The following is a 14,480-nucleotide window of genomic DNA, read 5'->3' on the forward strand; positions in this document are numbered from 1 at the left end:
TTGTAGAGATTCCTTGAGAAATTGCAGAGCCTCTGCTCTAACATTTTGATTAAGCCTCATGTGTACACCACAAACAATGGGATTGTAGAAATTTCTTATTGTTTCTTATAGGTAAATATGTCTTATGGATTTATCAACAAAGATAAACTCTTTTGTAAATAGCTTTTGTTTATTGTCCTCCAATGTCAGTATGCTAGGCAATCTACAGTTTTTCATTGTTCTTTCAGAAGTCAGGAAACCACTTATTTGAAAAATGAAATACAAAGATAATGTGTGATTAAATTTTCAGCATGACCAAATTATCTTCAAGATGTTATGTCAAAATTACAACCAAGCCTCAAAGGCAGGGAAGTAGATTAAATACCCTGTGCAATTTATTTAGACTAAATAAATACACCCAATAATTTGTTATTAGTCTAATTAAAAATTAGCAATCTTTCCAAAAGTGTTATTAGTCCAGTTGCAGTGATACTAACACTTGTCATCCAAAATATGCAATTATTACAGCTTTCTCCCAATAATGATAGAATTAAAAGCAATATACACAAACTTCTGCTATCCAATCCTTTCTCTGATGTTAGGGTCACCATTTCTATGTATAGTAAAAGGGGTCATTATCACGCTTTGCCAGGATCTATATGGGGTAGATGGTGGGGGTTTCTTCCACCTTGCTCTCGAGTCCCCCTTTAGTTATTTTAACATTTGCTGACATAATTGGATTGCTTGATTTTTAATTTTTACTTTTTTTTTCTTCAGTTCTCAATAAATTCCATGTTACAGCCAAGTGGTAAAATATTCAGCTCATACTGAAATAGTTAAGTTTTAAATTTGTTTTCCAGACTAGAAGTCAATTGAAAAAACAATTACTTGATCACCTTCTGTAATCAGTTTGACTTCATATGTGGAAAGAAAGGGAAGAAAGATGATGAGTAAAGGAATAACACTTCTGGATTTACCACTTCTTAGCGTTTACCTTCAGATGAGGGATAGATGTTCTTTACCTTGTCACCTTTGTCTCTCCATGTTTTCTTTTTTTCAGCCTGTTTGCTTATCTTTCCCTAGTTCCTGGTGTCCGGTAACCGACTCTCCATAGACCGGAAACCCTTCACTATCTCTTACTTAATAATTTCGCCGGTGAATACAAAGAACAAAATTTGTCATTCCCTCTGTTTTATACTTCCATTCCAGCTGCATGAAGTATGGAGTTGTAAAGAGTGTTTTGCATTTTCTGACTCATTAAATATTGATTCTAAAAGAATCTGTGGGGATAGAGATTATTTTTTGTTAGTCTGACCACAGATTAACTGAATTACAGAATTTTAATTTAAAGACAACATTGAATGAAATGGTAAAGCAGAGAACATGTATCCAAATAAAGAAAATAATTAGTTTCGTATCCAAAAGTTTAGGAGATGTTAGGTATAAGATTTCTTTACTATTTGGTCTAGACTTCATATTCTTCTCTCCACATAGTTTCTGTAGGAACTGCAGGCGTTCAACTAGTCTGAAAATCTTGTCTTTATTGTTCAAATTCCTGAAATGTCTGATATTTGGAGGGAGAAGAATTATGTAGTTAGGTTCTATATTTTTTATAATTTATTAATTCAGTTTCTTTTAAGAACATACAATTTAAAATTTACTGTAAAAAAAAAAAAACCAAAAAACAAACAAACAAAAAAACCCCCAGTAATACTAAATATAAGAATTCTAGGAAAATTGTATCTTAATCTGGAATAGTTTAGGAGAACAGATCACATAGAATTCTGCCTTTTTCATTTGACATTAAAGGACACATCTATGTATGAATGAAAAATAACATAACTGCCCAGGCTAGGGAATAAAATCAAACTTTTAAGTAAGAAAGATGCATTTCATCTTATTTTCTGGTCTGAATAGGTATATATTTTTTAATTAATATATGCTCATGCAGACTTTAATTTTCATTTCAAAATTACTTTTATAACTGAAGAAGCCAAGATGTGCTCCATACATTCAAAATCCATTCCAAAAGACAGAATACATTCAGAGTGTTCTACTTCCATTTTGTTTGGATAGTAGTCTGACTTTTCTTTCTTTTTAACAGCTTTTTCACTTAAAATCTCATTGTCAGTACTGAGTTTCCCTGGGTTATTTTTTCCCTTAGTCTATATCCCTTTAAATTGCTGCACTGTACTATAATAATTCCTTCCCAAACTTTTCCCTGATACCTACTCCTGCCTGTCATTTACACAGTGTCAGCTGTTATTTTCAGCAGATGGATGAAGGCAGATGTTTCCATCAGTCCAGATTTTTGCCATTGTGTTTTCCTGGATAACTTTCTTTCATTTTACCTTTATTTTTGGTTACTGAAATTCACAGTTATCTTTTCTGGTTAATCCAGGAAAAAACCCACACTGTTTTCATTGCTGTTACCACTATGATTTTTTAGTTTATACAGGACTGTAGCTGTCTACAGTTTTTCTTTCAATTGTGCATCCATAACCATGTCCAAGCACCGTTTTTCTCCAGCTGGAATTGTGTTCCAACTGTCCGTACGAAATGCAGCTTTTTGTGTGTGTGAACACAATACAAATAATTTCTCTTGCCGTCTTCCTGCTAACCTTTTGTGTATCTCTTCCATTTTATCAACAACATAGCTGCTCATGTCTTTCATCTTCCTAATCATCCCCATCACTGCATCATATCAAATTCAATATTCTTTTTCCATCTTCACCACTGCTTCTTTGCTTCAACTAACTTTCTTCTGTTATTTTGCCCTCTTTTTTTTTTTTTTTTTTTTCTTTCTTTTGCATGGCATCTTTGTAAACTTGCAGGTGATTCATCTGACCTCTTTCATAGCACTGCAGCCACATCATCCAGATTCCTTTCCATGTTTAGCCTCTACTATGATGCCTACAAGAAAACAGGCAGTGAACACTTATTAATTTATAGGACATTGTGTTTAAGGTCTTTATTTAAACTCTGGTTTGTTTGTTTTTTTCCCCCCCCTTATTGGTTTGTGCAGTGCTTCCCTCTTCAAATTGTAAGCCTTTGGAAACAGAATCTGAGTTTAAATAAATACACAGAAAACAAGCAGAGTATCACATCTAACAGCAGAACTTTTGAAAAACTTGAATGTTATAGATAATAATGGATTTCCTGGCCCATCAACAACTATGTTGTTGCTGCTGTAAAGTATTGAAACAGATATTTGGTGTATTTTATTATTAAGAAAAACAGCAAAAACACCATAAAAAACTAAAATACAAAATGTTATTTATTAGTGTTTTAGTAAATTCAGATTAACCAGCACTTCAGTTTACTTTTTCCTGTGTTTGTGGATTTAAGTACAAGCGTATATAATACTAAGGAAAAAGCTTGCATTTTAATTAGCAGGGACTTTACTGCATTAAACCTGCCCACTTTGTGACATGCATGACAAATTGTTGGAGGATCTAGCAGAAGTATCTTCTCAACTTAATGAGAGTTTTAATTCCTGAACTGCAGTATCCTACATTCCAGTACCTCAAGGGGGCCTACAAGAAAGATGAGGAGAGGCTGTTCAGTAGGGCCTGTTGTGACAGGATGAGGGGTAGTGGTTTTAAAGTAGAGGGAGGTAGATTTAGATTGGATATTAGGAAAAAAATTTTTACACTGAGGGTTGTAGAACACTGGAACAGGTTGCCCAGAGAGGTGGTAGATGCCCCATCCCTGAAAACATTCAAGGCCAGGTTGGATGGGGCTCTGAGCAACCTGATCTAGTTGGAGATGTCCCTGCTTCTTGCAGGGGGGTTGGACTAGATGATTTTTAAAGGTCCCTTTCAACTCGAACCATTCTATGATTCTCTCCTACGTCTTCTCTCCAGACAAAGGAATTTTGAATTCTGTGATCTTAAGTAGGAATTGTAGGTGTTTTCTCCACTTTCACGTCTTTCACAGTACTACTTATAGATTTGCAGAGTTTTGTAATATTAAAGATATGAATTTAATCCAAACAGCATGCAAAGAGGTTTTATTTAATCTAGGCTGAGTGAGTTGTAAGATTTAGTTACTGTCCTCCAGAAGAAATATTATTTCCAATTAAAATAGTCCACAAATTGGCTTCAAACCTGCCACTTCTGTAGCTTAAAGATCTTGCAAGCCAGTATTTCCAGTCGTGTCCTAGGTCCCCAGTTCTTGTCATGTATAGCACAGAATGCTTTTTATCATGCAGATTGCTAGGCTTGTTCTTGCACTTTTTCTGTTTATCAGCAATTTGTATAGAATTCCTTGTCTACTTGTTCCTTAGAATGCCTTAGTGTTTAAATATTGGGTTTTTTAAAAAAAAAAAAAAGAGAGAGAGAAAAGAAGGGACAACACAGCACACTTCATTATATTGCAATATGTGTGGTACAGGATTAGTTATGATAGATTGTCATTTTAGCCAACCTTCTGGTTGTAAAGATGAGGGTGTTGTGTCTTCTTAGTGTCATAATTAGGGGAAAAAAAACCAAAATAAATGAGGCAGGGTCACTGTTAGTTTGTTTTATCTTCTTATACAGAAAAAAAGGAAAAGTTATACATGGAATAACAATCTGAGCATAGTCATACATATTAAATAATCATAAAGAGGAAATAACTCACAATCATTCGCCACCTACCACAAACAGACTGATGCCCAGTCAGTCTTCAAGTAGTGGCCATCGTGAAAGATAATCCTCTTCCTACCTCCCACTTCTTCCTCTACCACCAATTTTTATTGCTGAGCATGCTGTTATAGGTATGGAATATCACTTTGGCTAGTTCAGCTCAACTGTCTTGTCTGTGTTCCCTCCCAGCTCCTTACCCACCCCCGCTCTACTTGCTGGGGGATAGAGAGGGGAAAAGAGAAAAGCTTGATGCTGTGCCAGTAGAGTTCAGCAACAGCCACAGCATCGTCATGTTGTGAGCACTGTTCTAGCCACAAATCCAAAACATAGCACCATACAGGCTGCCAGGAAGAAAGCTAACTCCTTCCCAGCACATAAATTTAGCAGTTACTTATTGTAAAAAAGTATTGGAATAGTTTGTTCAAGTGTGGTTTTGCACTTGAATAAAATCAAATCACACCAAAATGATAATCTGAATATTCATTGCCTGGAAAGCATAAAGTAACTTAGGTTGTTTATTTGGAAGATTAGCAGAAGGAATGCCTAAAATATACTAATAATATTACATCAAAATAATCTCTACAAGAAGATGTAAGCATGTTTTAAGACAGAATTATTCTGTGGTTCTGTTTTAAACTATTTTATATTAATTTTTACCTTTCTTGAGGAGCCCCAAAGTTAAACTGGTCTTCATAGTCATAAGTACGTTAAAAGAGCCAAGACGACTGGACCTTCCTCTGGTTAATCTTTTCAATCCTAATAACTTTTTGACCAAGTTATGTTACTTCTGAAAATGCTTGAATTTTTCTCTGTAACAACATAGTTCTCACTCAGTGAAACAAAAAACTTCTCTTATTCCAACCCCTTCTTAGACTGTATGGGGAATTGTTAATGAATAAAACGTACTGGGCAGTGATTCTTTGAATGGGGAGGGCTTCATTAAGCACATTGTCGTACATGTGTTAGTATTTTCTTTATTTTACTCTTCAGTCTTATTTCCTGTTGGTCATTACACATTTCAGGAGGTTCCTTTCTGGAAGATTATTGTGTTTATCAAGCAGTTACAGTCACAGTCACCCTATTTTGGTTTTGTATCTTATAACACCATTTATGGCATACACTCCAAAATGTAGTGTCTGTCCTTTCATACGGATTAATGTAATTTTACTGAAATTGGAGAGCTCCTGGCTTTCTGTGTTCAACGCGTTGGACTCTGGTAGGTGGGTAGCTCCCTGCTGAAAAAACTTACGAATGAGGGCTTAGAAATGTCACTCGGAAAAGGGGAAGCCCTTATGGATGCAGTAGGCTCTTGTTAGTTTGATTCTGAGACTGCTGAAAATAAACAGAGAAAATATGATAAGTACCAAAAATTAGCAAACAAATTAATTTCTGTGCTTCAGTTGCTTTTCAGTAACGTAAGAACAGTGTCACTCAATATAAAGTCATTGAAAACATTTTGAAAAGTATTTAATAGTTGTGAAGAACTGTGTAACTTCCGTAATAAACACTTATGGGAGCAGAAACCATGAGGGAAACTGACAGTACTGTCTTCAAAGGAGTGTTTGAACAGAGTACAATAAATGTGGAGTAAAGAAAATAGTGAGGTGAAAGCAAAGTAGCGAGTAACTGCTGATTAAGAGAAATGCCAACCTTGTGTGGAATTAGCAGGGAATGATGAGGGTAAATATATGTATAATTATAGACTTTATCGTGCACATACATGCAAGATGGAACAGATGGAATTTTCCTATACAACCTTAATTTCAGCATTTCCAGTTTTCTGGAAGTTTGACTTTGTATTTTTTCACTTTTTTTTTTTTTTTTCCAGTTTTATTGTGAATATTATTTTGTGTCTGGCAGTTACAAACATTACATAGAAGGAGATAAAACAACATATTGAATTTGCCTTTTCAGTTAGAAAATGTGCTTATATCCAAATCAATAAATTGGTACCTAGTTCTTGTTGAGTAGTTATTCACAGCATGGTTCCTGTCTTTTCTCAGGTTATTCTTTCCTATTATGATTTTATATGCTATTACTGTAGCATATAGAGAAAAAATGATATTGCTGAAATTGAGAATTAGTGAGTGTTGATACAGATTGCACATTCAAAAGCAAAATCTAATTTCTTTATCTTACTTCCTTTTCAACAATAGGCATCACTGTCTCACATTGCACTCTTCATCAGAACGCCTACAAATGCCTAAAGTTTTATATGTCAAATTATTTGTATAGATATCTCATGTCTTGTTTTAAAAATATATTTTAAAATATAACATCATTTATTTAAGAAGCATTATTTGATAATTCATCACATCAGTCATAGTGTACCGATTTTGGCTGGGATAGAGTTAGTTTTCTCCATATGAGCTGGTATGGGGCTATGTTTTGGATTTGTGCTGAAAACAGTGTTGATAACACAGGTATGTTTTTTGTTATTGCTGAGCAGTGCTTACACAGAGTCAAGGCCTTTTCTGCTCCTAACACCACTTCACCAGCGAGTAGGCTGGGGGTGCACAAGAAGCTGGGAGGGGACACAGCCAGGACAGCTGACCCCAAATGACCAGAGGGATATTCCATACCTTATGATGTCAAGCTCAGCATATAAAGCTGGAGGAAGAAGAGGGAAGGGGGGATGTTCAGAGTTATGATGTGTATCTTCCCAAGTAACCGTTATGTGTGATGGAGCCCTGCTTTCCTGGAGATGGCTGAATGTCTACTCATTGATGGGAAATACTGAATGAATTCCTTGTTTTGCTTTGCTTGCATGCCTGGCTTTTACTTTACCTAGTAAACTGTCTTTATCTTAACTGATGAGTTTTCTTACTTTTACCCTTCCAATTCTCTCCCCCATCCCACTAGGGTGGGGGTGTGAATGAGCGACTGTGGGGTGCTGAGCTGCCTACTGGGGTTAAACCGTGACACATAGTTTGAATACAGATAGCACTTTTGCTAATGAAAGGGCAGTTCTTGGCTTTGTGTAATCAGTTACAAGGGGTTTTTTTTTTTTAAACATTATATGAACTGCTACAAGAGTCTGTTAGTTTCTCTTGCTGCCACATTACTTTAACAAGTATATATTATATTATAGACAGCTTTAGCAGTAGCTTTTGTTATTCCATATTTTCTCTGCTTTGGAAAGGAGCTATATTTTTTTTTTTTTTGACTCTGGTAGTTTCTGGTTTTGCAGTCATAGGCACCTAGGCTTCTAGTCCTATAACTGACATGTGAAAGCATGATTCCCAATAGTATGTTCATTCCAAATCTGCCATAGTGTGGAAAGCTATCTATCGCCATATCCTTGTTCTGTTTGGGAAATGATATCAGCTGACTTACATTGTATAAAATGTAGTTCTTTTTGTTGTCTCAAAGGATTAACATTTTCACAATCTTGTTTCAGATGTGGATGCAGTGGTGTCAATCAAATATCTGCCGTACTGGCAGCATTGTTTGTTTTAGAAAGGGAATAGCTATAGTGGTATAGTGGCTACACTATCTTTAAATAAGTATAATGTTGTTTAATTCAGTGTCCTCTTCCAGCTTCAGCTATAGCAGCTGGGGACACTTATCCCACTGTTTATGACTACCTAACAAATGGAGGTTACTTGTTTCACAATTGAGCCCACAGAGCAGAAATGCAAGTTCTCACTGTTCTGCTACACTAGAATCAGCAATGACTTCAAGACATTTAATCAGCAATTAGGTTAAATTTGCTAATTTTGCACTTAAGCAAATCAAGTTGAATTCCTCTGGCAGTACAGTCAAGAATTATCTTCTGCCAAGAATATAGTAACAAGCATCCAGAGATGAGAAGTCTTGAATTTCTATCAGTGTGCAAAATGATCCTATCTCCTAAGTATCAAGCAAGTTTAATTGTTTTTCCTGTAAGAATACTGCTGAAGCCTTGTTATGCCACTTTTTTATGCTTGTATTTTATTGAAAATTGAATCGTTTTGTTTGCCTGTTTCATCCAGGCTTTTACAGTGGCCCTTTGCCTATTTCTATTCAGATAAATTCAAACAAACAAACAGAAGTAACCCTCAGCATTTTGAAGTTCTTTTCATCAGCAACATGCTCTTAGTAGCGATGAGCAACTTCTAGTAAAAAAAAAAAGTTTATCTTTCTTCCTATGGGATATTTTCCTATGTATTTTAATTGCTGGGGAAAGAAAAAACAATTGATTCAAGACGTAACAATGATACAATATTTTCCTAGTATTTCACTACATAAAAATAGTAGATTGCTTTACCAAATGTTATATGTATTTTTAGAAATTCTTAACTAATTATTGTACTTAGCAGTTGTAATTCAAGATCTACCTTCACGTCTACAGTAAAGGGATATTTATGATCTACATTTGTGCCCTTGCCTTAGGTCCTGCCAAGGAATAACATATGCAGTTCACAGTTAGGAGATACAGGCTATACCTCAATCCAAGGCTAGACTACACCTATAAATCCCCCTATCTAGCTCCTGTCCAAGATCATCAGGAGAGCTGTGGACAGTGGGACAACACTCATTACTTTCAGATATTAGGATAGCTACTGTGTTCTTTTTACCTTGTTCTGGATAAGGTTATTTCCTAAAGTGAATATATATATATATTATTGATTGTAGGATGGAATGGGAAATTTGAGAGTCACTAAAAAAGGAATACGACTTGAAGGAATATCTGAATTTCTACTTCCACTATACGTGAAAGAAATCCATTCCCGAAAGGTAGGTGTTTTTCATCTTTTTTTTTTTCATAATCTACAGCTAATATAAACTAATCTCTTCAGCCTCAAACTACCAGGTTTAATTCTTATGCTTCCTAAATTATCAATCAGTAGAGGTTTTCTTTGAGAATACCTTAACAGTGAAAGTTTCCTTCATGTCAAAAATGATTTTTTTTTTCCTGAAATCTTGCTTGCTTCTTAAAATAAATGTCTTATCCTCAAGAAAGGAGATTCAAAGCATGTATATTTTATACTTCAAATGACCTCAGCATTGGAACATTTGACTCTTCATTTGATGTGAACTCCACATCACATTTGATGTGATATGTGCAAAATGCAGTTAAAAAAAAAAAAGGTTTTGTATATGCTTAAGTTCTTTCTGGTATTTGCCTAGTGTGATTTCTTTCCTCTCCTCTCCATTATGTAATCTTACTAAACTGCATAATATGTCTAGGATGTAATTTTTCAAAGCAAAGCATTTTTAATGATGCTTAAATGTAATTGTTTTATCATTTAGCAGCAGGTTGTTACAGCAGAAAAAAAAAAAGAAAAATCAAGATAATATGTACTCAAACGTTTAGTGTAGCTCATTTTAAATCATTCCTTTTGATTTAGTTGTGCCGTTTATATTAACATCATCAATAAATTTAAAAAAATAATTTTGAAATACTGGAAATTTCTTTAGTTCTTTTGCCACGTAAGTGGTGACCTATGATCAAAGAGAAATGTTAAAATGGTTTTCATTCAATCATCAGCAAAGAATTTTAGTATGCATACTGCAAAAGTTTACAGGAATGAAAAGTATGTTTACCCTAAACGCCTTTGTAGAAAATTGTCTGTTGACATCAATCTTCTATGTAGATAAAAAAAAGTCTCAAGTGCATTCATAAATGAGATAATGACAGTTTCCCATTTCTCTTAATTAGTTCATTCTGGTGTTAATCTATGTGTGAGATGAGCAGGCAGTGTATTTGTCCTCTTTTTCTGTAAAACGAAGATCTTTCAATATTTAACAGAGTAGTAATATTGTCCTAGGTAATGAAAAATTTTATAATACTTAAGTATATTCCCCAACAATGTTGAATTTTGATCACTTTATTGAAGAGAAATTAATTTACTTTTCAACTTACCATACATACAATGTTACAAAATCTTGTTCATGATGTTTCTTCTGTAATAGTAGCTAAAATATTAATAGCTAGCTAACATAAATCTATAATCAAACACTTGTTAATTAATTATTTCTAAATAAATGCAAATATCATAGCTTTGATATTGATTAGAATTTTGGTGGCGAGGGAACAGTGGAACATTCAGTGCATAAGTACATAAGTGAACATTTAAGTACCAAGCACTGCTACCAAGAGTAAACCAATAAGACCAGGTTCTTCCTTCTAAAATTGGGAATGCATCTACAAAAGGGAACTTTGGCTGTGGGTTTATATTTTCCTAGACCACCTTGCTGTGGAAAAGTGTGAGCACTTCTACAGTAGTTTCTGTAATCATCTAGTGTTTTTCTTTACGATTCTGAAACTATAGAATTCATCAAATTCACTAGAATACTTTGTCTTTTATCTGTATCTAGATAGAAAATATATTTTAAGGGTTCTGTTAGACTTTAATCTCTAGTACAACAAATCAATTTAAAATCATACCTAAAACATGAACCTTTTCAGTATGAATATTCCAATGCGTAGACTTTATGAAAGTAATGCAAAATTTCCAGGTTGTATAACCTCTCAGGGAGCATACTTCTTCTTAGAGGTTGCAGAACATTGGTCATAGTTTATGCCTTTTTTCCAGTTCCTTTCTCTGGGTGCATGGTGTCTATGATCGGTCTATGTCCTGTTACTGTACATGAGAGTTATGATTTGGGATATTTGCTTGCACAGGGCTTCATATTGCAGAACATTTGTTCTCTTAAAGTAAACATGGAAACTTTTGTTTCAAGTGAGAATAATGAGAGACTCAAGTAGAGTTCTAAGAGCTGCTAACCAATCTCAGAAAAAAAATGCACACAAATGTAGCTACTGTAAAAGAACAGGATGTGAAGTCTACCAGTAGCCTAACACAAGGTCACACTAGTCCTGCAAGGCTCATGAAAAACAGGTAGATCTGTCAGTAAGTGACCTCAAACCAGCAGAAGGAGAGAGAGAGGTGACCATTACCTGGACAAAGTATTTCAACTAAAATATTTTTGGTGTTGAAGGTCTATTTATATGTATTAACATTAAAACACTTGTTACCTACCTAAAAAAAAAAGTGATATGTTTGTTGACGTGGTTCTCATCTTGCAGCATTTGCGAGCCAGGCTCACGTTCCAGTCTTTTGCCAACTTGCTCTGTAGTTCTGCCAAAGTTTCAGTAACTTGTGGTGTATGCAAATGTAAATGTTTTGAGGGAATGATGAAAAAAACCTTCTGGAGCTGTATTAAGCTTGATGGTAGGGATTTATGATGTTTCTGCATGGTGTTTCCCCAGGCATGTAGCATCTGCATGTGACATTAGCTGTTTTGTCACTTACAGAATTGTCCTCAGTGGTGTAGAAATCTAAGAGTGAGCCAGGTTTTCTGAGCTGTCACTATCGTCAGTAGAGACCTAATCAAGACAGTGGATTCTGAAGAGCTGCCCTGCTCTCCAGCCATTAATGTTTACTTTGGGTGTTACAGAGAGGGATGCTTTTCCCCACCTTTTCCATGGAAACAGTGATGATTTAAATTTTATGTATGTGGGAGTTAAAATGTACCGTGGAATTGAAAATTCATTTGAAGCTGTCGTCTTTGGGTTCTTTTACACACATGTGTTACTTATTTATTTTCTGAAAGGAGAGTTTGCTGTCTAAGCAAATTTACTCATTCCCCTCTAAAAAAACACTGACATTAAAGTGACATTGTTCAGTTAACTTGTGAGATGACTTGTAACATATTCAATAATAACTTTTTGGAACAGGTCTATTTCCTCTGCACTGGCAAGATGGCTTGCAGAACGGCTGCTGGGGGATCTCCACATAGGGCGCTCAGCCCTGCAGGTCAGGGCTTCACTGCTTTCCCATTGCTCAGCACAAAGCAGTTAGGTGGGAAGACCAATGATATTAGCAGCAGCTGTGGTACAGCCACAGATGTGCTGTGCTACAGCTAAGAGGCATGAATGGAGTTCTTACACATATGCTGGAGCTATCTGGTAGTTAGCTAGATCTGGAGCTGATAAAATGTGTTCATTGATAGCACAAGGTTCATCTCTGATTCTGGTAGTGAACTACTTCTGATAAGTGTTCCAGGCAGTCTATGAAGTAGCTAGGCTGAACTGAGCTCTCCGCTGCTGCAACTTATAAGTGTGGGGTGGCTGGGATTGCTAGTGTAAAGTTCACATATGCTTACAGATGCTGAAATCACCACTTCTGTCTGAAATATACCTGGAACCCCAAGCAAGATCATTTATGCAGGGTTAAATGCAGACCTTAAACTGCCTTTATCAGAAGCGATATTTTGAACTTTGTATATAGGTTGAAAAATTGCCTTTTATCTTGTAATTCCTTCATGAAAACCCTGCATGTTAAAAGTAAATACTAAAATACTTTGAGTTAAGTCAGTTGGAGAAAAAATATACACAAATTCTTAAAAACAAAACAAAACTTCTGATGATATTTTGTCCGGCCAGTATACAGCAGTTTTCTATAGAAAGGTAGTAATGAAAAATCCAGGTCTTGGGTAAACTGAATTCATATTTTGTTTGCAGAAGTCGTATAAATAAGAAGGCTGCTCAGCGGGTGCCATTTCGCTAACTTTGCTCCTCTTGCTGTGCCCTTTCCACTCTACTCAGTTAGCAATGTCTGTGGAACTGCAGGTTCCTACCCGAAATCTCCTGTTTACACAAAAGAGATACTTCTGTATTTTCATCAGATTACTTAACTGCATGTCAGAACGTGAATTGATACACCATATCCTGAGCATATAAGAATTAATTGAATTAATCCTGAATTGACATCTTGATATCCCTGAAACAAGGGTACACATACTCTATGAATCAAATTTTACTGAGAATTTCATTTTGACTATGGCTGGTCTAGTTCTACAGTTTTGAGCAAATTACTAGTCTGAAACCAGTAAGTTTCGTTTAGACAATGTTATATTTTCCATGTTTATATTATTTATATTCATGCAAAGAAACAATGCAAGCTACATTCTTTGTAGTGGATCATTAATTGAGATATATGAAATTAAATTACACATAACGCAATAATCTGAATTATTATAATATTTCAGTTCTTCTGACTTAAATTTCTTCATCATCCTACTACTGCATCCATACTACTGCATTTGTGAATGGAAACAATCAAGGCACAGATTTAGTAATTTGTTAGATAACAATCAAAGCAGTTCATGGTGTTTTTTTGAGAATGTATTCTTGGCTTTATTGATCTTTTTCATTCACACATACAGTAATTAAGTGTTAAAGAAAATCAAGTTTTTTCTTTGTTAAATTGTTTCCATTGCAGATAAAATAAGTAACTTGTCCCTTAAACTGTAGGGAATTGCTTTGTTTTTTTCTGTGCAATTAACAAGGTTAAAAAAGTATTCTCTGAATTTAGAGACCCATGTGTTTTCAAGAGATATCCTTAGAGAACAGAGAATTTAATGATTTTGTTAAAAATCATTAGAAAAAGGTCTAGAAATCAAGGAATACTGACTACTTATAAACTTCTAACTGAACACAGGAAACTCTGAAAACTCTCTGTATATATTGTATTTTAAAATATGGGATTGTATGAGGAATATGAAACTGTAGGTAGGTTTCAAAGCAGAACTTCTTTCAGGTATTCCTTCTCTCCAGATTTTCACTCTGGAGACTGAATAGAAGTATTTAGAGAGCTTAATTTTGTTTTATTTCCAAAAGTGAATCAATCTTGATGAAAGAAATACTACAATATATTTCTTTCTTCACTGTCTCTCTGAGTGTATAAAATTATCAACATAGAAATAACCTTTGTAAATTCCAGGCAGAATATATTTAGGTTTGTATTTGGTCCTTAGATGCCTTTCTGAGAACCTCAAATTCTTTTTCTGAGAGAATGTGTTTGTTCAGCTTCTCCAATGGATAGGGTTTTAAAGAAGCAGCATAGGAGATCACATCAAAACCCTTTCTGAAGTTAGAAAGAA

At 34.9% G+C, this 14,480-nt stretch overlaps 1 protein-coding gene across 3 annotated transcripts in view; it reads left to right on the top strand.

Moving 5' to 3' along the window:
* Window positions 1–14,480, top strand: part of SGCZ (sarcoglycan zeta) — a 247,072-nt gene that overhangs the window by 103,861 nt on the left and 128,731 nt on the right. For 2 of the 3 annotated variants that reach the window (XM_086746870.1, XM_086746872.1), the window contains exon 2: window positions 9,225–9,326. The exons of the other annotated variant lie outside the window; for it this stretch is intronic. In XM_086746870.1, coding sequence (XP_086602996.1) covers window positions 9,225–9,326 — 102 coding nt within the window. The remainder of the gene's footprint in view (window positions 1–9,224; window positions 9,327–14,480) is intronic. 3 annotated transcript variants of the gene reach the window in all.

This window comes from Chlamydotis macqueenii, chromosome 4 (genome assembly GCF_036417535.1).
Source record: "Chlamydotis macqueenii isolate bChlMac1 chromosome 4, bChlMac1.mat, whole genome shotgun sequence".
In the NCBI taxonomy this organism is placed as follows: domain Eukaryota; kingdom Metazoa; phylum Chordata; class Aves; order Otidiformes; family Otididae; genus Chlamydotis; species Chlamydotis macqueenii.